The sequence below is a fragment of the Dasypus novemcinctus genome, chromosome 12 (assembly GCF_030445035.2).
Source record: "Dasypus novemcinctus isolate mDasNov1 chromosome 12, mDasNov1.1.hap2, whole genome shotgun sequence".
NCBI classification, from domain to species: Eukaryota; Metazoa; Chordata; class Mammalia; order Cingulata; family Dasypodidae; genus Dasypus; species Dasypus novemcinctus.
In genome coordinates, this window is record NC_080684.1 from 85,166,262 (window position 1) to 85,193,047 (window position 26,786).

Sequence of the window (26,786 nt, forward strand, 5' to 3'; positions counted from 1 at the left end):
GAGCTGGCCCATGCGCAGTGCTGATGCGCACAAGGAGTGCCCTGCCACACAGCTGTGTCCCCACGTAGGGGAGTCCCACGCGCAAGGAGTGTGCCCCGTAAGGAGAGCCGCCCAGCGCGAAAGAAAATGCAGCCTGCCCAAGAGTGGTGCCGCACACACGGAGAGCTGACACAACAAGATGACACAACAAAAAGAAATACAGATTCCTGGTGCCGCTGATAAGGATAGAAGCGGTCACAGAAGAACACACAGCGAATGGACACAGAGAGCAGACAACTGGGGGGGAGGGAGGGGGAGGGGAAAGAAATAAATAAAAAATAAATCTTTAAAAAATATATATGTATTTGTAGAGGTAGATGTTAAAGTCTATGAAAAGCCTTCTCTCTCTCAGCCATTGATTCATGTTGAATCTCAGTAATCTCAAGAGTTCTTTTCTTTCTAATAACCGATGATTCTAGCATTGTAACCATCTTGTCAGCTACAAAATATTGAAAGGGATATTTTGTGGGAGGAGGGGCACCCGGCTTGCCTCAATGGCAAGCAGTGCGGCAAGAGGTGACACCACCTCGGCCCACTGGGCCTAGACAAGGGGACCACGCCTGACTAGGCCTTTGCTGCTAACGGCTAGCCGGCACCGCCCTCCCCCTTCCTATCTCCCGCCTAGCCCAGCTCTCACTTCCCCTCCCCCCTCCCTTAAACCTAATCTCTTAGTACGCTGTTTGCCCAGCAACAGCTTACAACCACCTATCAGCTTAGTAACAGTGTCAGCCTATCAAGAGTTAGCACATACCCAACTGGCCAATCACTAGCCCAATGCCAGAACATTGCCTTATATGGAAACAGCATTTGCCCTAGCCAATCAGAACCCGCCACACCACTCCCCAATCCTGTAAATCTGCATCCCCTTCCGCAATAAACCAGACTTGTGCCATCAGCCTGTCTCCGCAACTCCTTCCTGGGTCATGTGCCCTCCACGCCTTCGGAGCCCCCGAGGGAAGCCTCAGCGGCCGTACGAGGCTTTCTTCCCCGCCAGGGACCCCTCTCGTCCCACAACGGGACCCCACTCATCCCTTAACAGGGACCCCGCTCGTCCCACAACGGAACCCCACTCATCCCTTAACAGGGACCCTGCTCGTCCCATAACAGGGACCCCGTTTCGTCCCTCAATATTTAAAGTTTTTCACAATAACTTTGTTTACTATATTAAACCATAATTATGATACAAACGTATATACCTGCAGAAAAGGCAAATATGAGATTATGTACTGGCACCAACTATTTAAATTCCCCTTGTTCCTTATCATAACAGTGAAACAGGCAGAGTTTATTCTTTACATCTCAAAATAAGCCTGTGTATGTTCATGTTCTTTAGGGAAGGGTTGGCTTCCATTTCTGATTTGGAGGAAGAAGAGACAAAATTTAAGCCCAAGGTCTGGATTTGTCCACATGTTCCATTCTCTTGGCTTATCTGGTTTGCACGTTCATCGGTGAGGCCATTCCAATGTACAATGACTGAGCCAAGTGTTAGAAAGCTTAACTTTACACACGTCAGTGTGATTCACAAGGCTGTTGTGTCTTAAACAGGAGGTACTTTGGAGAGAAGATCGGGCTGTATTTTGCCTGGCTGGGCTGGTACACCGGCATGCTCTTCCCAGCTGCTTTCATTGGATTGTTTGTCTTTTTGTATGGAGTCACCACTCTGGATCACTGCCAAGTCAGGTACGGGGACTTGAGTAGACCTGCCTTTGCTTAGTATTTAGAGATGACTGTGCTTTTGGAGTAGTCACAAACCATGGGCATATTCTAACTTTCTTCCCAGTCTTTCGTGGAAAAATTCAGAGAGTTCAATTCACTAGATTTTCCTCCATCCCTCGCCCTTGCTGCTAGGTCCACAAAGCAAAGCTGACGTCTGTGGGCAGACAAGCCACTATACAAGCACAGAACAGCTCACTTTTATTCACTTGCTAAAAGTTGCTGTCTTTCTGACTTGTCACCTTTTTTCCCTCCACTAATACTGCAAATAGTGAATTAACCATCATTCTTATGAATTCTATTTTTCTAAGGCCTCTTTAATCCAAGGCCAGAAAGACTTCTCACCATCTTGCTGGTGCCTTGAGAATGGTTCATTGTTGAGAATTGTTATCTTGTTTCTTTCACCAGAATATAATTTAAGATATTTTATTACAAAGCTGGACAATGATCTTAAAGGATAAACATGCCTTTTAAAAGTGCAAAAATGAAAGTGGGTGACTTAACCTCCAACCTACAAAAATATCGTGCTTTTTAGTGAAATTGTTAATGACATGTATTTTTCTCCCCGAACTAAAATCCTTAGTTCTTTCTAATAGTTCCTCCTTTATAAAACTTGTAAATTCACATAGAAATTGAGGCAGGCCCATTTAGGTATATCGTTGTTCCCATAATTCAGTATGAAATTGCTTCAAACCTGTGAAATGTTGCAAGTTATTTTTGTATAATTTGACGTATAACAACCAATGTTTTGCTTCATGTATTTTCCTAAATTTAACTTATTAATATGCAAAGCCAAGGAACAGCCTCATAAATAAGTTGGTTTATCAAATTATTAAAATGTGCAGGTACTTGTTTACATTAATAACAGATAAGGCTAAGAAGCTTCTCAGGGCAGAAATTTAATCTACTAGATCTTACTTACCAGCTGAACATATTGGTGATATTGCAGGAAATAATTGCATTGTGTCATCAAATAGCAGTCCTTTTCTGTTCTCCTCTTTTCCAGTAAAGAAGTCTGCCAAGCTACCGATATCATCATGTGTCCTGTGTGTGATAAATACTGTCCATTCATGAGGCTGTCAGACAGCTGTGTTTATGCCAAGGTAATTTCAAATATGCAGCATTTTAGATGGACTGAATTTAACATACTCCTTCACGAGGGAAGATGGGCAATTATATTCTTTCTGTCATTTCTGGCCTTTGATTCTCAAGTTAATGTTTGTGGGTAGACTTATCTCCATCATTCAGTATTCTAATTCAAATACCTTTTTTAATGTATATGGATTTAAAAGATGTTGGCTGTAGTTATCCTTACAAGAGGCTGCTGCATGGCACAGTACAAAGAGCACATCTGTTGGAGTCAGAGGTTACATTCAAATCTTGACTTGGCTCATTACTACTTGTCTCTTTGGGAGCAAGTTAGTTAACCTCTCCAAGCCTCAGTTTCCCCATCTATAAAATGGAGAATATAATGCCTATTTCATACGATTGTTATAAGAAATATACTGAACATAGTGCTTGGCAAATGATAAGATCTCAATAAATGACAGCCATTATTTCCTCCTCTTCATCACCATTATTGTCAAAAAGAGTTAGGTTCAAGCCCAAGTTCAGCTACTTACTTTTTTTTTTTAAAGATACTGATATTATGTAAGTGATGCATAAAAAATGTCGGGGATTCCCATATGCTCCACTCCATATCCCTCCCACACTTTCCCACATTAACAACATCCTTTATTAGTGTGGTACATTTGTTACAATTGTTGAACACATTTTGGAGCATTGCCCTAAGTGTGGATTAAAAAGTTTACATTATAGTTTAAACTCTCTCCCACACAATTTTGTAAGTTATGACAAGATATATAATGGCCTATATCTGTCATTACAACATCATTCAGGATAATTCCAAAGTCTCGAAAATGTCCCCATATTACACATATTTTTCCCATTTCCCTCCCCTCAGAATCTCCAGTGGCCACTGCCTCCACATCAATGATAGAAGTTCTTCCATTGCTAGAATCACAATAAGTCGATAGTAGAATATCAGTAAATCTACTCTAGTCCATTAATTCGTTCATTCCCAATCCTGGCTTACCTTTTTGATCTCATACAGGTGCAGCTTTTCTGAACCTGAGCTTTCTTTTTTCTTCTTCTTCTTCTTTATTTTCTTTTAAATGTTACATTCAAAAAATATGAGGTCCCCATATAACCCCTACCCCACCCACGCCACCCCTCCCACATCAACAAACTCTTCCATCATTGTGGCACATCCACTGCACCCGGCGAATACATTCTGGAGAACCGCTGCAGCACATGGACAGTGGTCCACATTGTAGTCCACACTCTCCCCCAGAGAGCCTGAGCTTTCTTGTCTCTCAAATTTCCTTTGACATGTAAGGGTAAGTAAAGAAGAGAGTATATGTGAAAGTGCTTTGAAAAAAACAAATACCTGGCACCATTATTGCTATTGTATGTTATTACATTCCCCTTTCTCATATTATGACTTATTTTATTAAAATTGTAGACAGTCACTGAATTCCTAGAGTTCTATCTTAAAAGCACTGTCACTTAGGTAAGTAATAGCTGGAATTCAGGTTTGTTCCCAAGTTGGTGAAGGTTTTTCCAAGACCCTAAAACTTGCCCAGATTCCAGATCTAAAAAGTGTTGGCAGATTTTATTTTATCTCTACAATCACTGCAGCTTGGATTTATTTAATTACTCTTTTGGCATTGAAGAGTTTTGTTTGTTTTAAATGAGAACATCTTGATAGGCAGCCCATAAACCCGCCTCTCCAAAATAGTTAGCACTGCAGGTGGCCAGCCCTTGTGGGAGCAGCAGTCAGCTGTGATTTTAGAAAGATCTGGGCTCTTAGTATTACTGCAAGAGACCAAAAAAAGTACAAAATGCTCTATCTTTGGAGAACATACAGATAAACCCAAGTCCATGAGTGTTGTCAGAAATATAATTTTGTTTAAAAGTTGCGAGTTGAGCCTAAATGACTCAGCTTCAAAAATCCTGCTTTTGGGGAATCTTAGAAGCCTAGTTCTCTTTTTTCTGGTTTTAGGTTTTGTGTTTGATTGTTTTTACTTGGAAAGATATGCTTGGAATAAAGTTCTCTTTTTAGGAGATTCTCTTTTTAGGAGATTCATGATAATTCCTTAAAAGAATCTTCATGAATAGTTTAGAATGCTTTACAGGATTTCTTTAGATAGTTATCCTACCTAACATAAGATCTAGAACAATAATAATATCTATGCTAGAGCTATAATAATAACTAGGCAACCTACATTTATTATTTCTAATTCTCACAACAACTTCAAGGTAGGTGTTATTATTCGCACTTGTACAGGTAAATAAACTAAGATTTAAAAGGTAAAACTCATTCATGATCATATATTAGTAAGCAGCTGGAACCATGGCTTATCTGACTGCAAAGCACATCTTCTTTACCACTGGACCGTACTGAGCTATAAGATGTTTAGATTCTGGATTTAAGATTTAGTCTTACCTAGCACCTTAAGAAAATGAAAGCTAAGGCGAATTAGAAAGTTACAGGATTATCTCCTCTCCCAGAAAAATAGCTAGAGGACAGGTAGAAAGGGCCTGGAAAAAAAGTTTCAGGGTATAGGACACCAGAGGAAGGCTGGACACCACCCAGAAGAGAGAGAGATACAGGAAAAGACCCTGGACTTTAAGATAGTTAAGACCTTTAGTAGAACAGCCTCGTTCCATGAGAAGGGCACAGTTGACATAGTGACCAGAATTGATAAATGTGGCTAAAATGAGACACAGGTTATGCTTCCATCACAGTAAATTTATTGCAATGGTGACAGTGGGACCTGTTACTTTTTTTTCTCTTTTGCTAAGGTCTCAAGGTAAAAAATGGATGTTAACAGATTAAAGGCTGGTACGTTTTAGATCATTTGCCAAAATATATATGTACTCTTTCTAGGGACCTAAAGTGAATAACTTGAAGAAATTAGGATCAAAGAATTCTAGCAAACAGGTGGGAAATTTCTGAAGTTTGTCCACACACAAGTGGAGATGAAAAGAAGCCCATCTAAAAGAATTATGACCAGGCTGGCTGGAAACAGTTGTGGGTTCTTTTTAAGAGGGCTATCTTGAAGCTAAATCTTGTTTCAAGCTTCAAAGAAACTAAGCTGACTTTGATAATTAAGCAGGGGAATGATCACATGTTGAATTCTGTAAATAAAAAATGTATTAACTTAATTGCTACACATAATAAAAATACTTTTTACACTGTAGAATATATTTTTGGCTCCAAGTTTCTCTAGTGTTTCTGTGGAGGAAATAAAACAAATTTAGCAGCAAAAAAAAAAAAAAAGACCTTGAGTAGAAACTACAGTGCAGCGTCTGGCACCCTTCCCCCACCCTACCAGCAGATTGCTTTGAATTCTCCAGGCCCTGTGGTGGGCAGCTACAGACAGAGGGGGCTCCATGATCCACCTCCCCAGGAAATGGGAGAGTAAGTGACACAGTCTGAGGCTGATTCAGCTTTTTTTGGTCAGCTGTGTCCCAGGAGCCCTTCCGGGCCAGGAGCCATTTTTTGTGCTGGGAGCCAGCATGGGACTAAAGAGATCCAACTCTCACAAACACCCTTCTTTCTGACCAGGACTGGTTATTGAGGACACAGAGGGATGTGGAATTATTTACTACCTGGGAAAAAAGAGGGGGCTGCCAGCAAAGGCTGGAGAACTGTCTCTGAGAAAGTTTGATTTGCAAGACTGTTAGCATCCAAACAGGATCCTCCATCACATTTATCCCCTCCCTATTGCAGTGAACACACTCAGATCAGTCTTTAACTGGGAGACCTGACAACAAGCGCCATCTGCTGACAGATCAAAGGAGTGCATGTGAGGAAACTGAAAGGAATAGAAGGAATATTTCTTAATATGATAAAGGACGTATATGAAAAACCCATAGCCAACATCATATTCAATGGGGAAAGATTGAAAGCTTTCCCTCTAAGATTGGGAACAAGACAAGGATGCCCACTGTCACCACTTTTTAACTTGTTCCCAAAGTTCTAGCTAGAGCAATTAGATAAGAAAAAGAAATAAAAGACATCCAAATAGGAAAAGAGGCAGTAAAACACTCACTATTCACAGTTAACATGATCCTATATTTAGAAAATTCTGAAAGGTCTACAAAAAAGCTACTTGAGCTAATAAACAAGTTCAGCAAAGTGGTAGCATACCAGATCAACACACAAAAATCAATTGTTTCTTTACACTAGTATTGAACAATCTGAGGAGGAAATTGGGGGAGAAATTCCATTCATAGTAGCAACAAAAAGATTCAAATACCTAGGAATCAAATTAACCAAAAAATACAAGGGCTGTTTACAGAAAACTACAAAACAATGCTAAAAGAAATCAATGAAGACATAAAGAAATGAAAAGACATTCCATGTTCATGGATTGGAAGACTAAATATCATGAAGATGTCAATCCTCCCCAAACTAGTTTATAGATTCAATCCAATACCAATCAAAATTCTAACAGCCTACTTCACAGAAATAGAAAAGGCAATTACCAAATTTATTTGGAAGAGAAAGTCCACATGAAAAGCCAAAAACAACCTAAAAAAGAAAAGTGATATGGAAGGAATTTCACTGCCTGATCTTGAAACTTATTACAAAGCTACAGTGGTAAAAACAGCATGGTATTGGCATAAAGATAGACACACTGATCAGTGAAATAGAACTGAGAGTCCAGAAATGAACCCTCACCTCTAAGGCCAACTGGTTTTCAACAAACCTACCAAGTCTTTGTGGATGATACAAAATAGTCTCTTCAATAAATGGTTCTGGGAGAACTGGATATCCATAACCAAAAAAATGAAAGGGACCCATATCTTACTCCCTTTATAAGAGCCAGGGCCATAAAACTACTAGAAGAAAATGCAGGGAAACTTCCTAAAGTTCAGATCTTATGGTAGGTGGTAATTTCTTGGGCCTTAAAATCAAAGCACAAGCAACAAAAGAACAAATAGGTAAATGAGACCTCCTCAAAATTAAACACTTTTGCATCTCAAAGGTCAAAAGGGTGAAAAAGCAGCTGACTCAATGGGAGAAAATATTTTGAAATCACATATCTGATAAGGGTTTAATATCCATGATATATAAAGAGATGCTACAACTCAACATAAAAAGACAAAGAACCTGATTAAAAATGGGCAAAAGACTTGAATAGACACTTGTCCAAAGAAGAAATACAAATGGCAAAAACATGAAAAAATGTTCAACATCACTAGCAACTAGGGAAATGCAAATCAAAGCTGCAATGAGATATCATTTCACACCTATTAGCATGGCCACTGTGAAAAATACAGAGACCTACAAGTGTTGGAAAGGATGTGGAGAGATAGGAACACTTATTCACTGTTGGTGGGAATGCAGGAAGATACAGCCCCCATGGAGGACTGTTTGGCAGTTCCTAAAGAAGTTGAATATAGATTTGGAATGTGACCCAGCAATACCACTACTGGGTATATATATCCAGAAGAACTGAGAACAGTGACACTAATAGACATCTGTACCCCAATGTTCATGATGGCATTATTCATGATTGCCAAAAGATGGAAACAACCCAGGTGTCCATCAATTGATGAATGGATAAACAAATTGTGGAGTGTACACATGATGGAATATTATGCAGCTCTAAGAAGAAATGAAATTGTGAAGCATATGACAACATGAATGAACCTGAAGAACATTAGTTTGAGTGAAGTAAGTCATGCACAAAAGGACAAATACTGTGTGACTGCGTTACTATAAACTAAATACATTGTATAAACTCATGGAGTTAATTATTAGAATATAGGCCACCAGAAATTAGAATGAGGGTTAATCTGTGCAGAACTGGTAAAAAAAGTTGTCTGTAAATCTTTGGAAATCAATAGAAATGGTGAAAGCACAACACAGTATTGATAACTAGCAGAGCAAGTTTATGAGTATGACAGTAGTTGAAAGGGAAAGACGAGGATCATGTTTTTTACTAGAAGGAAAGCTATAAAATATAACATGGGGACTGTGTAGCATAGTAAAACTTCATGTGAAATATGAATATGGGTAATACTGCTTATATAGGCTATTTTTCTTTGAAACTGAATAAATGTATGTTAGTGTTACAAAATGTTACTATCAGACCAAAAAAAAAAAAACACATGAGGCTAAGTGAAATAAACCAGACACAAACAGCTATATATTGTATGATTCCATTTTTTTTTAAATGCTACTATAAATCAATTTATAAAGATGAAATTAGATTAGTGGTTATGTAGGGCACAGGAAGGACAGAGGGATTGAGAGGTAACAGCTAAGGGGTGTGGAGTTTTTCTTTTTGGAATAATGAAATTGATCTAAAATTTTTTTGTGATAGTGAAAGCACAACATTGTGATTATACTAAAAGCCACTGATTATACACTTTGGATAGACTGTATGGTATGTAAATATATCTCAATAAAACTGCTTTAAATAAATAAACAAATAAACAAGCAGGCAAGAATGTAAGAATAGCCATAAATAGCAGCTATGTACAGCAAGGAAAGCATAGAGAGATTGACAGATAATGAATCTTGTGTTTGTTATTATTATTATTTAAATAATGAAAATGCTTTAATCACAATTGAAGTGATGAATGTATAACTTTGATTTTATCAAATACATTGTACACTTTGGTTGGATTGTATGCTTTATTAATATGTATCAATAATATTGATTTGCTTTTAAAAAAATGGAAGTTTAAAAGTCTCAGAATGACAGAATTGAAATCATAAAGGGTTTTCTTTAGAAATACTGGACAAATTTCATCAGACTTGGATATATTAGAATATTGGATCAAATTGGACCCAGATCCTGCCCAATTGGTGGCTGTTCCACTGATCAGGGCTCCTTTATCCCCAACCCTTGCATTTTGTAAGGGTCAGAAAACTCTAACTGCATAAGTAGAAAAGGACTCATTGACTCGTTTCACTGGGGAAAAAAAATACTAGAGTAGCTCATGCCATCTGAGCATAAGGACCCCAGGGCCTAGATGTGGTCCTCCAGGCCCCCAGGCTCTCCCTCCCCACCTGTCTAAGAGATTAATCGGCAGGCAGCTGCTCTTCACACCATGAGGAAGGGGCTGCTGGCTGCCAGCAGTGCCAGGCTTACATCTTCCTGCCTTTATGTCCCTAAGTATATTCTTATGTTCTTTTTACATTCTTGGTCTACTGTTAGAAAATGTCTATTTCAGAAGGTGTGTGTTGCCTACTTCAGAATTTTCTTGGAGGCAGGTGTCCTCTCCAGATGTTCCCATATGCTGCCCATCTCTCCTATATTCAAAGAAAAAGAAGACAAACTTTTGGAAGAATCTGAAATACTCCATACTCTGATATGACAGGAAAATGCCTGTTTATACTTGGCATGTTTTCCAAGGGACAGAAAGTATATTTTATAGAGAGCTATAAAGTACCCTTCCATCCCCCAAAAAAGGATATGCTTTATGAATGTATCTGTCATCATTTCAATTTGGCAAGGAAGTTAGTGTGATTTATACTTGGAGGCTGAAATGAGCTTAGCAGTGTTGCAGCAAGAATAGGTATTTTTACTTTCTGCTGTGTTGTGTGCAAAAGAATTCTAATGACAAAGTATTTACCTGTCTTTGTGTTATGTGTGATAGGTAAATATGGTTATTACCCAAGGCTCAAAAAAAGATGAAAGTGGATTTTGTTAATGGTTCTGCTTGCTCTCTCTCTCTCATTTTTATGCTGAAATCCAGAGGGAAACCCAAAACTTATATACTCAAAACTCTGAACAAAATAACCGTGTTTTCAAAGTAAATAAATGAAGCATTAAATCAGTGCTTGGGAAGTCAGAAACCTTTAAAGTAGTAGCAATAATACCTTCCTGGTCTTAAATATAATTATACCCATATACAAATGTACATGTATAAAAGTCTTTGTAGTGCACAAAAGGAAATTCTTAGTGGCACCGTTGGGGCTGCTGAAAAACACTCAACTAGATCATAGCCACATGAAAGGGAATCAACTCTCCCATTTCTCAACTACTCCACCATTAGAGGAATACCCTCTTTAATTATGGTTCAAAACTAGTATCCCCAAAGAAACTCTACAAAGCTCATTATATCACCATAGCTGTTTAAACAGAACTTGAAAAAGATATGAATTAGACTATCAGAGGGAAGCAGCTGTGGCTCAACTGATAGAGCATCTGCCTACCACATGGAGGATCCAGGGTTCAATACCCAGGGCCTCCTGGCCCATGTAGTAAACTGGCCAATGCGTGGTGCTGCCATGTGCAAGGAGTATCATGCCACGTAGGGGTGTCCCCTGCATAGGGGTGCCCCATGTGCAAGGAGTGTGCCCTGCAAGGAGAGCTGCCCCGTGCAAAAAAAGTGCAGCCTGCCCAGGAGTGGCGCCGCACACACAGAGAACTGACGTGGCAAGATGATGCAACAAAAAAGAGACACATTTTCCCAGTGCCACATGACAAGAATGCAAGCAGATGCAGAAGAACACACAGCAAATGGACACAGCAGACAATTGCGGAGAAGGGGAGAGAAATAAAATAAATTAAAAAAAAAAAAAAGAATATCAGATATAAAAAAATTAGCCTAACTGTATTTCATATTGTTCCCAGGTAACCCACCTTTTTGACAATGGAGCCACTGTCTTCTTTGCTGTTTTCATGGCAGTCTGGGGTAAGTATCCATATAACTTGAGTTTTACTCATGCATGCTCTGTGATGAAAGTTTGAATCTGAATATGTGAGGAAGAGGCTTGAGTAAATTGAGTTGTTTTCCTGCAAGAGGTAAGCTGGTAAATAATCCATTTGGTTTATTTTTAAAGTAATATAGTAAAGGAGAAACATGTCTGATTTCTCTAATATTTACCGTAAGCTTTCAAAAATTGAATTGGCACTATACTGTTAAAGTTCACCTTCTATTGTAGCCAAAAAATAAAGCTTTTAGTAATAAAAAATCATATGATGAGACTTGGATACCCACCTCCGTGTATATGGGACTTTCCATTGTGAATTGAAACTTTCCATCTGGCTAATGTGTGAATATCCACCTCTGGCTTTTTTCCAGCTCTGGCTAAAATGAACTCTAGAAACAAGAGCCACTCACAGGTCTGAACTGAATCTTTTGGTGTCAGCTCAATTTAGTCCCATAATAACAAGATGTGTTGGAGACATTCTAAGCTTTGGAAGCAGCAGGGCTTGGTTTATATCCCATCTCTGTCACTTACTAGGTTGTGTGGCTTTGGGCAAGTTACTTAACCCACCTCTTTGTAAAATTGGTTTAATTGTAGTTACATGGTTAAATAATTAAAAAGATTTGATTTAATAGAAAAATGCCTGGCAAAATTCATATTAAATGGTTAATGGTGGTTACCTTTGGAGAAGAGGGTTTGTGGAAGACAAATATTTTTTGTTTGTGGTGAGAATGATGAGAGAAAAACTTTTTATACTATTTATTTTCAATATGCTTTAAAATTTTTACACAGATTTTGCATTTCTTCTATAATATAAAGTGCCAAAACCTACATTTTGATGTTACAACTCTAGGCTTAGACTTATATTGTTCTTTATGTCTGGAGTGAATATAATAATCTTCTCCATCTTTTGGGGCCTGGCTGAAATGCCCTCTGCCGCAGCCAGATGATGTCTTCCTCCTTTGAACTTCCATAGCATTTGTTTATGTCTTTCTCAGGCACTCATAATTACTAGCATCCACAATTTATCTCCCACAGTAGAGCTGTGGTTTTCAAGGACCATTATCATCCTTGGAGAACTCATGCATTTCTTTAGGAACCAGAGGGGTTCAATACCTATTTCCTGGATGGTTGGATGGATGGATAGATGGATGGATGGAAAGAGAGAAGGATAAAGGGTTGATGGAAGAAAAGAGAAAGGGATAAAGAAAAAGAAATTAACAAAAATATTTTAATGAGACAATTAATATATATAAATGGTCCATTTGATAAGATAAAACCTTGTTTTTTTGGAGAACTTTTTTTCTGGATATTTTACATCTTCCCTACCTAGAGCCCTTTGAAGGAAAATTGTCCCATCCACGACAGCTCTGTTGAAGGTACATGTTTTGAACCCTCTCACTCCAGCCTCTTAGCTAGTGAGCATTTGGTGTAATATCAGCCAAACCATAGGTTGGTGCATGACTTTAGAGAAGGCCTGAGGTTCTGCCCAAACAGGGGCAGGCAGAGCCACCCAGATTCTTATTCTCTAGAATGTATATTGGGATATGTGGAGAGGCACAAAGAAGCTAGCAGGAACTGACATTGAAAGATGCACAGGGGGCAGGAGGGAGAGAGATCGGTAGAAGTGGGGACCAGAAGAAATGATGAACAGGCTGAAGTCAAGAGAAATTAGTACCTAGGAAGAAGAAGAAACAAAGAACTACCAGAAAAGATACAGAACAGAGAATGCAGAAGCCAAATGGTAGGGGGGGAAGAGGCACGACAGTCCCCAAAAAAAGGCAAAGCCAGAATGTAGCTGAGTCATACTATTAGTGGAACATCAGAGTAAAGCCTTGGGGACCCTTGTGCCTGATGTCTCTAAAGCTGCCGAGCTTCCACATTCTGACCACCCCGACTCTGAATATGCCCAGTCTTTGATTCCCATGGAATTATTGCCTCCCTTGGTGGAACTTACAGAAAGTCCTCCTTATTTGGGCAACGCTTGGTGCATCTCTGTCCCTTGCAAAGAAAAGAAGCTAACCAAAACGGAATTTTGGTCACAGACTGAGCTCACAAATCAAGAGTACATATCTGGTTTTTCTAAAGCATATTATCAGTAACCATGATCAGGTAGTATTGTAAGTCATCCAGTGCTTAAAATTTGCTGTGGTTACAAATGAGGGGACCTTGGAGAATATATTTATTTCTTAAACCAGTGGTTCCCAAACTTTTTCAAGCCATGGCACATGTGAAAATGATAATATTTGTACACAGACATAATAATATTTGCACAGCATACTGATGTACATAGAGGATCCTGCTCACTACCCAGGGATCAGACCCTAAACACTCTATCCTCAGCCACCCCAAGGGCTGAGGGGATCATTATCCCTTGTCGACCTACAACCCATCCCTGACATACCCATTGGGAGGCTCTGCCTTGGGTGACTAGTCTGCTGCTTATTATGAGTTAATACTTCTGTATAGAGAATAGTATCCTGGTGATCTGATAGAATTAAAACACAAAATTCCCTTGCCCAATTTCACCATTGGCAGACATACTTTCACTAAAATAATGGTTTCTTTTTCCACAGTTTACTTCCTGAGACTGTATGGAAGTAAAATTCTGGGAAAGGAGTGGGGTAAAGGGGTGGGGGTATATGGGGACCTCATATTTTTTTAATGTAACATTTAAAAAATGAAGACAAAAATAAAAGAAGTAAAATTCTGATATAAAAGCATTTGATTATAAAGCAGAGATTATCATATTCCCCAGAATCACAGTGGAAAGGGCATTGCACCCTTCTTGCACGTTAGGAATACCTTACGCCAAGGATGACAAATAGGCTTTATTTTATCTCCCTGCCAACATGAACTGATTGGTGGCTGCCTGGGGCATGGAGTTGAGAAGCTTCTGAGGTTGCAGGGAGGTGGACTGGAGATTTCAGTCTTCACACCGTGGAGTCTACTCAGTCAGGATCTGATAGATGTTCTGTAATAACCTTTGGGCAGAAGTGAACGTTTTAAGGCTACTCCAGGCAAGGCAAGCCCAGAGTAATTCTCCCTCTAAATTGTTATATCATAGTTGACAACTTATTGCTTAAATCCTGTATTATTTACAGAAATGTGCTAATTTGAGAAAAAGAATTATTTAACCCAGATATGCTAGGAATATGCTTCTTAAAGAAATCTAGAATAGCCATTAATAATAACAGTTATAGTCATCACTAACACTTACTAAGGGCTGTGTGCTAGCCTCTGCCCTAAGCTTTTTACATATATCATCCAATTTAATCTTTACAGTAACCTTTGAGGAAAGTGTTATTATTATGCCTATCTCATAGGTCAGGAAAGCGAATTAGTAGCTAGAAAGTGGCAAAGCCAAGAATTAAACCAGGCAGTCTTAGCTCCTAAACTCCACCATGAGGATCAAGTGGAGTATAAAACCTTATTCTCTTGAGAAGGGTTTTTTCCTGGATATATATACTGGATATACTTCCTACCTAGAGCCCTTCAAAGGAAAATTGTCCCACACAGCACAGCTCTGTTAAGGGGACATGTTTTGAACCCTGTGACTCCAGCCCCTCTTAGTCAGTAGGCATGTGACCCAATATCATCCAAACCATAGGTTGGTGTGTGACCTTGGAGAAGGCCTGAAGTTCTGCCCAAGCAGGGACAGGCAGAGCCACCGAGATTCTTATTCTCCAGAATGTGTATTGGGACACGAGGAGGGACACAAGCAGCTACAACAACTGACACCGAAGGGATGCACCGAGTGCAGAGGGAGAGAGATTGGTACAGTGGGGACCAGAAGGAATCATGAATAGACGTGCTTTTGCTTCAGATCCAAACTTTAAGACAAAGGAGCACCACATCCGCCCTAAGCTACATTTTAAACCACTTTGAGGCTGTGATGTACTATAAAAGCGTGTCAGTTCTAATAGAGCTCAGTTTAACGGTCTCAGGATCATCTGCTATGATTGACAAGCGATGTTTAAGAAAACAAATGCGCTCTATTTTCGGGAAATTGCAAGATATGGAGATGACGAGGACAGATGTAAGTGGTTTATAAGACCTCCGGAGGGACAGGTTTATGTGTTTGTTTTGTCGCCTTTTTGCTTTGTGCATTCACCAGAGAAACAATAAGGCTTCGGTTGGAACCAGTTAGTAGCAGCTGGGGAGGGTCTTTGTGTGGGGTTGGAAATCTTGACACACTCCACTGGCTTTGCCAGGTTCACAGGCGTGTGATATCAGTGCCCCAGGTACCCTCCAGGTATACCGGGAGCCTAAAGCTCTAGGCTTGAACTACGGGGTGGGTCTTTCCTCGTTGTCCATTTTTGTTCACAGAGATTCAAGCAAGAGAATTATTATGGGCTAAAATAGCTTCTTTCTTACCAGGGGTGGGGGGGGTAGGGAAGAATCTTGAGGGACCTGGATGTTGGTGGGGACATGTCAGGAGGCAGATTATCTCCCTCTGTTCTTCGTTTCTGCTTTTTTTCCTCCCTCTCCCCCTTTTTCTTTCCTTTCACGGTTGTCAAGAATTAAATTATCCCCCCAGTAAACAAACAAAGCAAGGCCCTCAGAGCCCTCTAACCAAAATGACAAGACTGTGGTTATTTGAATGCAAATTCAAAGAATCTGCATATGGTCCTTTCAGTAACAGGCAAATAAAGTATGTCTCAATTTTTAAAATAAACTTTATAATAATCGGCCTTTTGTTTCTAGATATTGATGCTAACTTTTTATAATCTTACCTATTTGTCCAACAAAAATGGTGAGTGTATATTTTAAAAAAAAGGAAAGGCATTTACTAAATGCCTACCATGTGTGTAGGCACTTCCTCATCTGACACCTCCTCAAGATTATACAACTGGCGGGAGATCACCTAGCAGCTGTTAAGTGGTGGATTCTGAATTTTAAGCCAAAGCTGGTCTGTCTAACTCTGGAGTCATACCAAATTGTGTCCACCAGATCATGCACATTGCATACCATGTACCAATTCGATTTTGTTAACTCAACAGAGTACATACTGTCACTGGGTATACAAAAAGTGGATAAGATGTGATCTCTGTTCTCAAAAATCTCAGTACATTCAAGCAGAGTTGACAATTAGAATACAGTGTGTTGAGTCCAATTTACAGTGGGACAGTGAGGGGCCATGCAATCAACTTCCTAAGACAAAAAGGAAAAGCTTTCACCCGAGAGGAGATATTGGAACCAAGTCTTAAATAGACCAGGCAAAGGAACGAGGCCTGGGAGAGATATGGATGACATCTGCACTGATGGAGTGTGGCTAGAAGCCTGAAAAGGAAGGGTTCGGCCGCTCAGGGTGATAGAGATGGAGGGCGCGTGTTGAGGGCTGAGCTCGGCGGATCACAGGTCATTTACGCCACACTGAAAAGCCAGCGTCATCCTGTAGGCAGCAGAAAGCCCACTGAGGTTATAAACGGGGAGGCATCGTTAGTTGTGTTTGGGAAGTAAGTTTGGCGGCAGTTTGGGGAGGGGTAAAAGTGAGGACCAAAAGGCAGCAGGGAGGCTAGTAGGACGCTGTTTGAGTATTCAGCCAAAGTAGTCTGTACAGTTGGGCTTCAGGAAAGGTCTAAATTATGGGATTAAAACCTTATACATAGGAGAGTAGATGTAGCTCAGTGATTGAAAACCTGCTTCCCATGTATGAGGTCCTAGGTTCAATCCCTGGTACCTCCTTAAAAAAAATAAAAACTTATACATAAATGTTCTCCTTGATTTGATTATTTATAATAGGCAAAAATTGGAAACGAACTAAATATCCAACAATAGAAGACTACCTAAGGAAATTATAAGCATCCACTACTTCAAAGGTTATCATAACACAAAGCTTGTATTAAAAAACTTGTTAAAATTAAGATATCCTACTTTTATCCTAAAAGTATACCAAAAAAATATAAGTTTAAGTATATTAAGTAGAAGCAAAAACACATTATTTCATAATATTAATGGTGGTTTCATCTGGGTAGTGGAATTATGGGAAGTTTTTGTCATTTTTATTAAGGTAGAATTTATATACAATAAAATCCACCCAATTTTAAGTGTATAATATGACAAGTTTTGTTGAATGTATCTATTCATGTAACCGTCACCATAATGATGATACAAAATATTTTCATCCTCCAAAAAGTTTCTTCATGCCTTGCATTTTTATTTTCTTGACGGTATCTTTTGATATATACCAATTTTTAAACTTTTTTATTTTTTTTATAGTCCATGCTTGTTGTGCTTTATTTAAGAAACACTTTCCTAACTCAAATTTCCTAAGATTTTTAATTATGTTTTCTTCTATAAAGCCTATAGTTTTATCATTTTTATCTGGCTTCTCTCATTAACCTAATGCTGTCAAGATGCATTTATGTTGATACATAAATCATGTATCTATTTATCTATTTATGAAAACAACACCCTATCTTGATTATTAAAGCATGAGAGTAAGCCTTGAAATCTTGTTCTTCTTTGTAAAAATTGTTTTGGCTCTTTTAAGTGCTTCGCATTTCCATATAAATTATAGTCAGCTTGTTAATTTTCTACAAAACTAACATGCTGATATTTTGATTGAGATTGAGTTGAAACAATAAATCAATTTGGGGAGAATTGAAAACAATATCAAATATTCCTATCCGTGAACATCGTTTAGCTCTATTTATTTAGGTCTTCTATAATTTCTCTAAGCAGTGTTGTATAGTTTTAAATACACAGGCTTTGCCCATATGTTGTTAACTTTACCACTACATCTTTAATATTTTGACATTTTATAAATATTTTTCCGCTAATTTCAATTTCTGATTCTTCATTGCTACTGTATAAAAATACTACTTTTATATATTAACTTTGTATCCTAATACCTTTCTCAACTCACTTATTAGTTTTAGTGCTTTTATGTAGATTTATTAGGTTTTTTCAACATAGGCAATTATGATATTACAAATAAAAACAACTTTGTTTCTTACTGTCCAATTAGTATGGGTTTTATTTCTTTTTCTTGCCATATTATACCTGTTAGGACTTCCAGAAGAATGTTTAATAGAAATGATAAGATCAAACATCCTTGCCTTTTTCCTAATCTTGAGAGGAAAGTGTTTAATCTTTCACCTTTAAGTATGATAGAAGCTGTAGGTTTTCATAGATGCCATCTATCAACTTGAATTTTCTCTCAATTCTTAGAGGTTGAGAGTTTTTATGATGAATGAAATTTGAATTTTATCATAAATATTTTCTGTATTAACTAAAATAATCATACTTTTTAAAAAGATGGTTAATATATTAACTAAATTAATTTTAATGCTACAACCACCTTTAAAAACTCCATTTAAACATAATGTAGTATCCTTTTAAATATTCCTATATTTAATTTACTAAACTCTTTTAAGGAATTTTACCTTTAACTTATCTGGACCTTTATATTTAAATTAGGATTCTTACAGACAGATAATAGTAAGGTCTTTTTTTAATCCAATTCAATAATCTTTGCCTTTTTGTTGAGATGTTTTTACTACGTACATTTAAGATAATTATCAATATATGGTTTAAAAATACCATCTTGTTATTTTCTTTACATGTGTCCCACTTCCCTTTGTTGCATTTTTCCTCTTTTCCTACCTGTATTTGGAATAATTGAGTATTTTCACAATTTTATTTTATTTCCACTGTTGTCTTATTAGCTGTCATCTTTGTTTTCGTCTTTTAGTGGTTGTTCAAGTATTTATAATATATGTCCTCAACTTATCATAGCCTACCTTCAAATAATATGATGCTACTTCACAGGTAGTATCAGAATTTTGAATAGCTGGACTTCTTCCTCCTTCCTGTCCTCTGTACTATTGTTGTCGTGTATTTTACTACTATTTTTACCATATATTTTACTTCTATTGTTGTCATATAGTTTTCTTCTATACAAGTTATAAATCTCACAATTCATTGTTATTACCTTAGCTTTAAGCAGTCAAAAATCTATAACAGATTGAATGTTATAAAAATATTTTATATTTACCCACATATTTATTGGTTTAGGTATTCTCACCTTTGTGTTGATCTAGATTTCTATCTGGCATCATTTCCTTCTGCCTGAAGGACTTCCTTTAAAGTTTCTTATAATGTAGGTCTGCTGTTAATGAGTTTTTTCAGCCATTTTGACCTAAAACATATATTTCACCTTAATTTTTGAAAGATATTATTGCTGCTGGAGTAGAACTCTGGAGAGGCAGGTTTTTTTTTCTTTTTCCTTCAATATTTAGAGCAACGGTCCTTCACCAGGAGTGCTTTTGCCCTTCAGGGGACATTGGCTTTAAAGAATTAGAAGGTCTGGCCACAGAAAAGTTGATGGGAGGTGAGGAATACCCACCAGTTCACAGGGTGTTCACACCCTCCAGTTTGTCCCAGTCCTCACCACTCCCTATTATGGCTTCTTCTACTCAGTTATATACTGACCTGGCCGTTTAAGCATTTGAGTTTCAGAATACTAGCTATGATTATTTATTTTGGTTTAGATTTTATAAGTTAAGCTCTTATAAGGTAACATTCCTCCTATTGATAAGTTCTTGGGAAGTGCATCATTGTAACTCCTCTGTACCCTCTCCAAATAAACATTCTCAGAAAGTTATAAAGGACTGAAAAAATCTGTTAGTATTATTAGTTTCATTTTTTAGGAAAAGGAAAGTAGTATTGAGAGAACAATGGCTAAGTGTGCTAAGTACATCATTCTGCTTTCCTACAAAATAAAAGGATCATTTTGACCTAGTTTCTGAAAATGCTTACAGTCATCGGCACAGGAGGTCACCATGCTAAACAAAAAATCTTCTTTTCTCTTTTACGTGACTGCCCATTTTCTTGCAGCTCAATTCTTGCTTCTTGTACAAAATAGTGGAACACAATCTTTTGACAAGTTCAGGAAAGACTATAGGACCTTTAAGCCCTGTAACTTTTCAAAAAATAATAAGAAGAATGCCTTTATAGTTATTTTCTAGCATTAGACTAGGAGAATTAGAATTCTCCTTAGAACCACTAGAGTGGACATGTTCAAGATTAAAACATCAAATCAGGACTTTCAAAACCTTTTATGTTATCACAGGGCAAAAACTGGTAACATGGTATCCCTGGCAGCTTTGAGAATTGTAGGCTTTTCCAGGACTCCAGAAGAATATATATCTGAGGGAAGGATAAAGAGTAAGTGCCAGGCTCACACAGTGAAGATGTAACCCTGGAACATGGTCCGTTTTTATTTATAATTATAACTGATTTCCACAAAGTGCTTGAATAGTTAAAAGAGTGAGCTTTCTTTGTCCTTCTTTTTAGCCCTTCTCGTTTCAATAGAATTTGGATCTCCCCATTGTAAAGTTTGGGCTCATGGTTAAGAGTCACGTCAGAGCCAAAACCAGCACTATCATTTACCAACCATGTGTCTTCTCGGAGCCTCAGATTCCTCATCTATAAAATGATGAAAATAATACCAACATTAATAACTTTTGAGAAAATATGTCATACTAACTCATAATAAATGTTTGCTACATGGTAACTAAATAAACAATACAGCATTTCAATCCTGCAATAAAATCTAATATGTGCAGAGGAAAGGGAGCTTTCCCTGTATAAGATTCCCTAAATACGTTAGTTAAGATAATGAAAGACAGTGTTTTATTTCTTCCTATTTGTAGAATATTGACCTTAGCTATGTTCTTCAGAAAACCCCTATATTAATTAGGATGAGTAAAGTTAGCTGCTGTAATAGACAAACCACAAAACCTTGGTGTTCAGTAGCACTCACATACATGAAGTCTAATCAAGGGTTCCTTACTAGCAGGCAGCCTTCCACATAGTCAGGCATCCATGTTCTTTCAATCTTGTGACCCCATTCCATTCTGGATCCTCAGAATCCTCTCTGTTCAGCCAGTAAAAGGAGAAAGGGAAATGGAGATGACACATTTACTTTTTAACTGTTTAGTCCAAAAGTGGCAAACAGCACTTCTGCTTACTTTGTGTTGGCCAGACCTTGGTCCATGACCATATCTGACTGCAACAAAAACTGGAGAATGTAATCTAACTATACCCAGGAGGAAAAGAAATTGTTTTGATAAACTACAAGCAGTCTCTGCTATCAATCTTATTTGAAGTAGGCATAATCATTCTGTTTAAGAAAACAATAGAGTGTGAACTGTAGAACATTCCATACTGAGGTCCTTTCCTGTTCCTTGTGGACTATACTAGACAACCTTCTCAAATGTAAATGAGTCTAAACAAGGAGTGTCCTGGTGTTTGAACATTAATCTACCTGAGCACTAACCCTGACTTACCTAAACTGCAGGGCAGAAGTCTCACATTTTCTTCATGTTTCAATAATGTGATGAGAAGATTGTTATTTGGTTTTGTTGTTAACACCTCAGGTGAATTTTATTTATGGGTAGATTAGGTAGTAGCATAGGGTGGAGTTGAGGATAGAAAAGGACAGAGTATGCAAAACTCCATCTTCTGGTAAAAAGACTAAAGTTTCAGGTGTTATGACTTAAGATTGCTCTCTCTAAGAACTATGATGGAAATGATGCACCAGTTACTTAATCTTCATGCCTCCATGCACTGTCTAGGTGAGCAAGGCACCATGAATATGTGCCTGTATTGGTTAAATTATAGTTAGGCTGCTATACCACAAAGACCTAAAATCATTCAGTGACTTAAAAAAAACACAGAAGTTAATTTTTCTCTTATGTCAAATAGTAAAGTGAGCATTCCAGGCTACTATTTGACATGTGAAATAGTAAAGTGAGCTTCCAGCAGGAAGATAACCCTGCTCCACGTGGTCATTTGGAAACCCATGTGCCTATAAATAAGTTACGTGCCATCCCCTCAGGCCTTGACATCATTTCTGTGGTATCAGCTAGGCCACTTGGTTTCTACTCATTCAGGAGGAGAAAGAGGATGTGGTAAAAACACTCAGTGCCATAAGACATCAACGTGCAAGTGGTACACATCACTTCTGCCAACTTTCCACTGGTGAGAACTGTCCTTTGGCCCCATCTAACTGCAAGGATTTTGAGGAAATACTGTGTAGATGGACAGACATGTGCCAAGCAATCGTCGTTTTACTGGAAAAGAAGGAAAATGGATCTTAGAGGACAGTTGGCAGACTCTCCCAAAGGGTCCATTCAACCAAACAATGGCTTTCATAATTAAAATGGAGCCATACTTGTATTGCAATAAAAAAGAGAAATTTAAAGTTTTAATCTTTTATATTAATAAATTATTATTTATTTAATTGGCACCTATGCCTAAAGCATTCAGAAGATATAGCTACATGTTCTTCAAATCTATATTTTAATTTCTTACAACCATGTGAGAAGATTTAGGTTATTGAGCAATTTGTCACACTGCTTTCATTGTCAGGGCAGCATTTCATTTGTGCATTTATTGAGTCTCTATGAGTACAAGTCACTGTGCTGGACTCATGGAATATAAAATGGCTAAAACACAGCCCTTAGTCTCAAGGAGCAACAAAAGAACTCTTTATAAAATTAGGCTTTAAAAAATACAGAATGTATGATAATTGTATTACCAATATAAAGGCTAAAAAATCAGAAAAAATCTACAGAAGATAAGGTATTAATTTATTAATTTTAATTTGCTTTGAGAAAGCCAGAAATGCTTATCTTCCAAGAAATAAACAATAATGACAAAAGATGTGATTAATATACTGTATCTTTTTTTAAGCCCAAACTCATTCTTCATCTCATAGAGGACAATTCTGACTTTCACATTCTTTGTCCAGAACAGAACTGCAATTTAAGTTATTATTTGAATAGAATTCATAATCTAAAGTCATTTTTTTCTCCATAAGATATTTTTATTTCAGTAGATATGCTACAAAATGGCAGATGACTCTGTCAGTTATATGATTTTGTAACACAATAAATACTAATTTACCCAATAACTGTCACAGAGACCAACAAACTTCTATATCCAAGCCTAAGTTACCTAGTTACTACTTGATTCTTCCATATGGTCACACTTTGTTTGCTATAAAATTCTGTCATAAAATCCCAAGAAAAAAACCCTAGTGAGTCCTTCCAAAGCTGCATAATTTTCCAAATGATTTTCTCCTGGTTACAGAGCCTCTTCTTTTCTTCATTTTTTAGTCTTTTAGCTTTTGCAACATTTTCTTGATTTTTTTTTCCTTCTTTTCTTTTTCCCTGGCCTCAACCAACTTGGCCACTTTCCAGGGCAATATGGTACTTGCTACTAACAATGGAGTCAGGGCCAAAAATCACTTGTTAAGTTCCACTGCAGACCATTCTACAACATGCTCAGCCCAAGCCTTTATATCAGACATCTTTTTAGTGGTCTTAGGAAAGCTAATGCTTGAGTACTGATCTCTTTATCCTGGGACTAGGAGACAGCCAGTCACAATTTCAGATGACCCTTGGGTATCTGCCTTAGTTCTACCATACACTTCCGAGAGAAACCATACACTTCACTTTGTCCGTGAACCTCTACGCTAGCGCCTCCCAGGCTTTCAGCACTAAGAATTCTTCTTCTGTCCTAAAGGGGTCGACCGGACCTGATCCCCAGACCAGATCGCGGGGGCGCCTGAAGCTGCAGCAGGTGGCCTTTTACCGCCAACCGCAATTCCTCCTTGTCTTTCCCTCCTTCCTAAAGTTAACCCCTTGCTCGCGGCCACGCTCACCTCAGACCCTTGGCCTTGACAGGGGCGGGCCTCTCGCGCGGCTGCGGCCCTGAGGGATAGGCGGAGCAGAGGGTCCCGGGAGCGCCCCAGCTCAGGCCCACCGCGCTGGGCACCCAGGCAAAGCTACAGCAGTGGCCGCCCACCAGCCTCCCCTACGTGGTGCCCCGGGCCCGACGTGCAGGCCCCCTTCAAAAGAAATACACTTTTTAATCAAACTCATCATAGTTCCAGGTAATATAAAATATATACCTTGTGTTTTGTCTGGAGATAGAGTCCATATTCAAGTACATTAATACGGCTGCTTTTAATGCATGAATAGTCTCTCTTAAAAGGCATAAATAGAAACTGTAAATAGTTTCCTGTACGCCAAGTCAGATCTTACCACCAGACCAGTTAGGAAAAAACTTTGAATTTTCAGGGAATTTTTTAATTCTGTAATCGCAAATAAGAGATTATGGACCTATATTATCATCCTTCTTTTGCATAGGAGGAAATTTGAGAGTGAGAAAAGTTCATTGATTTACCAACAGTAGCACAGCTTGTGTCTGAGCTGGATTTGAAACCCAGGAAGATCTAAGCAGCATGCCAGAGAGCTCTGAACTATTTCCATATACTGTCTTTCTAGTTCCTTATTTTTAAATTAAGTCTTATCTATCTGAATACCACTAATGAGGAGATAATGTGAGAGCCAGCAGGAATAGAAAAAAAGAAAGTCATTGTCTTTCTTTGGAATAGGCATTTGAAGGTTTATCTTTTCTCCCACTTCACTGATTTCAAATATATGATGTATTTTTCCCTTCTGCCAGGTCTAACTACAAAGCAAGACCCTATGTAGAGAAAGGGCCACCAACTCTTTCTGCTAAGGTGTCTCTGTGAGATCCTTACTTGCAGTCATTCTCAGAGAGAGAGAGAGAGAGAGTGTGTGTGTGTGTGTGTGTACGTTAGTGTGTGTCCTCATCTGGGCTGTGCCTTTCAGGGTAGCAGGAATATCTCTCAATTATTTTTCAATCTCTCTGTAATTACATAATACTCAATAATTCATTCAAGTAGATATTTTAATTGAATTGAGTAGAAAGTTACTTTAGCTGAATGAGGATAACCCCAGATTTCTCTGGGTACAGAGGGAGACTAACCCCCTTTCTTATTGAAAAAGGCTTCTCAAGAAGCATTTTTACCTTCACTGTGACAACAAAGAGATGGTTTAGAGGAAAAAAAGAAGCAAAATGATCTCTTTCTCCAATAAAATAGCTTCCATCAATAAAATAGTAGAATATATTTTACATTGCTTCATGGAGAATATTTTTAGGGACAAAAAAAAATGACTGCTGATCAAAAATGCATGTGAACTGCTCGGTTTTGCTTTTGCTTTTATGCCCTTACCTACCCCTGCTTTTAAAAATAAATAAATAAATACTCTGTAAATTAGAAAGATGTTGATGACCCAGTTTTCCATATTCTCACACCCCAGGAGCTTAATGGTTCTAAGTCTGTTCTGCCTTGATTTGTCAACCAGCTTAAATTAATTATAAATGAAATCTCTTAATTTTTCATTATGTTTGACAGAAGCATAGTATTTCTCAGAAAACTTGGTCCATGTTTAGTGAAGTTTACCTATCCAGAAATTCCAATATTCAAAGATGCTTACACAAACAACTGTCATTTTTTACATTAGCTTCATTATTCAATGACACAGTTAAGAGCATTGTTTTACTTTATTTGAAAATATCTTTGTCTTTCTCTGTTTGTTCCAGCAACAGTTTTCCTGGAGTTTTGGAAAAGACGGCGAGCAGTAATTGCTTATGACTGGGATTTGATAGACTGGGAAGAAGAAGAGGTTTGTATACTTAACCTCGGAATTTTTTTAAAAAGCATGTCACCGGGAGCAGATGTGGCTCAAGCAGTTGAGCTTCCCACATCAGAGGTCTCAGGTTCAGACCCCAGTGAGTCCTAAAAACAAACAAGTCAAAAAAACCAACAACAAGCAAAGAAATGAAAAAACCAACTGAGGGGAGCCAAAGTTGGCTCAGTGATTGAGCTTGGGCTTCCCACATATGAGGTCCCAGGTTCAATCCCCGACGCAGGGACCTCAAGAAAAAAGAAAAAAAGAAAAAAATATCACCAAGAAATGCATGATTTTGAGTTCTCACTCCTCTGCTCTGTGACAAAGTCAGGTATACTCATAAAACTTTTTCAATACCTCTCTTTGCAGGAAATTTCAAGCATGAAATAAGGAACTAGAATAAAATTTCATAACTAAGTAAAACATTTCACTTGTACATAGAGTCATCAGAAGAACTGGTAGTACAATTTGGTCAGATTTTTAAAATATCCATTTCCTCTACTTCAGCAGAAATAGGGTATTCGTTTTATAACTCTAGGTGCATGGAAGCAAACCTCCAAAGAGAACTACACCAAGGAAATGCTTCTGTGAGTACCCAGATGTGTACAGGGTCAAAAGTGTTACTTCAAGTTGTAAGTGCTGAGGAGAAACCACTCCTCACAGCCTCCTTGGTGGACATGGCTACGTGCAGGGCCAGCTCCAGACAATAACTGAGGAAGGAAAACTCAGTCCCTTCACCTTCATGTACTCCATTACTACCTTTTACCCGCTTC

At 38.1% G+C, this 26,786-nt stretch overlaps 1 protein-coding gene and 1 non-coding gene across 4 annotated transcripts in view; both read left to right on the forward strand.

The window, feature by feature from the left end:
• LOC101436104 (anoctamin-4) overlaps positions 1-26,786 on the forward strand; it is a 336,425-nt gene that overhangs the window by 265,082 nt on the left and 44,557 nt on the right. For all 3 annotated transcript variants that reach the window (XM_058308604.1, XM_071219030.1, XM_058308606.1), the window contains 4 exons: positions 1,585-1,719; positions 2,759-2,855; positions 11,418-11,478; positions 25,925-26,007. In XM_058308604.1, coding sequence (XP_058164587.1) covers positions 1,585-1,719; positions 2,759-2,855; positions 11,418-11,478; positions 25,925-26,007 — 376 coding nt within the window. The remainder of the gene's footprint in view (positions 1-1,584; positions 1,720-2,758; positions 2,856-11,417; positions 11,479-25,924; positions 26,008-26,786) is intronic.
• LOC111766746 (small nucleolar RNA SNORA1) lies at positions 5,472-5,602 on the forward strand. Its single transcript, XR_002798711.1, has one exon. It is a non-coding gene; the product is annotated as a small nucleolar RNA SNORA1 (small nucleolar RNA).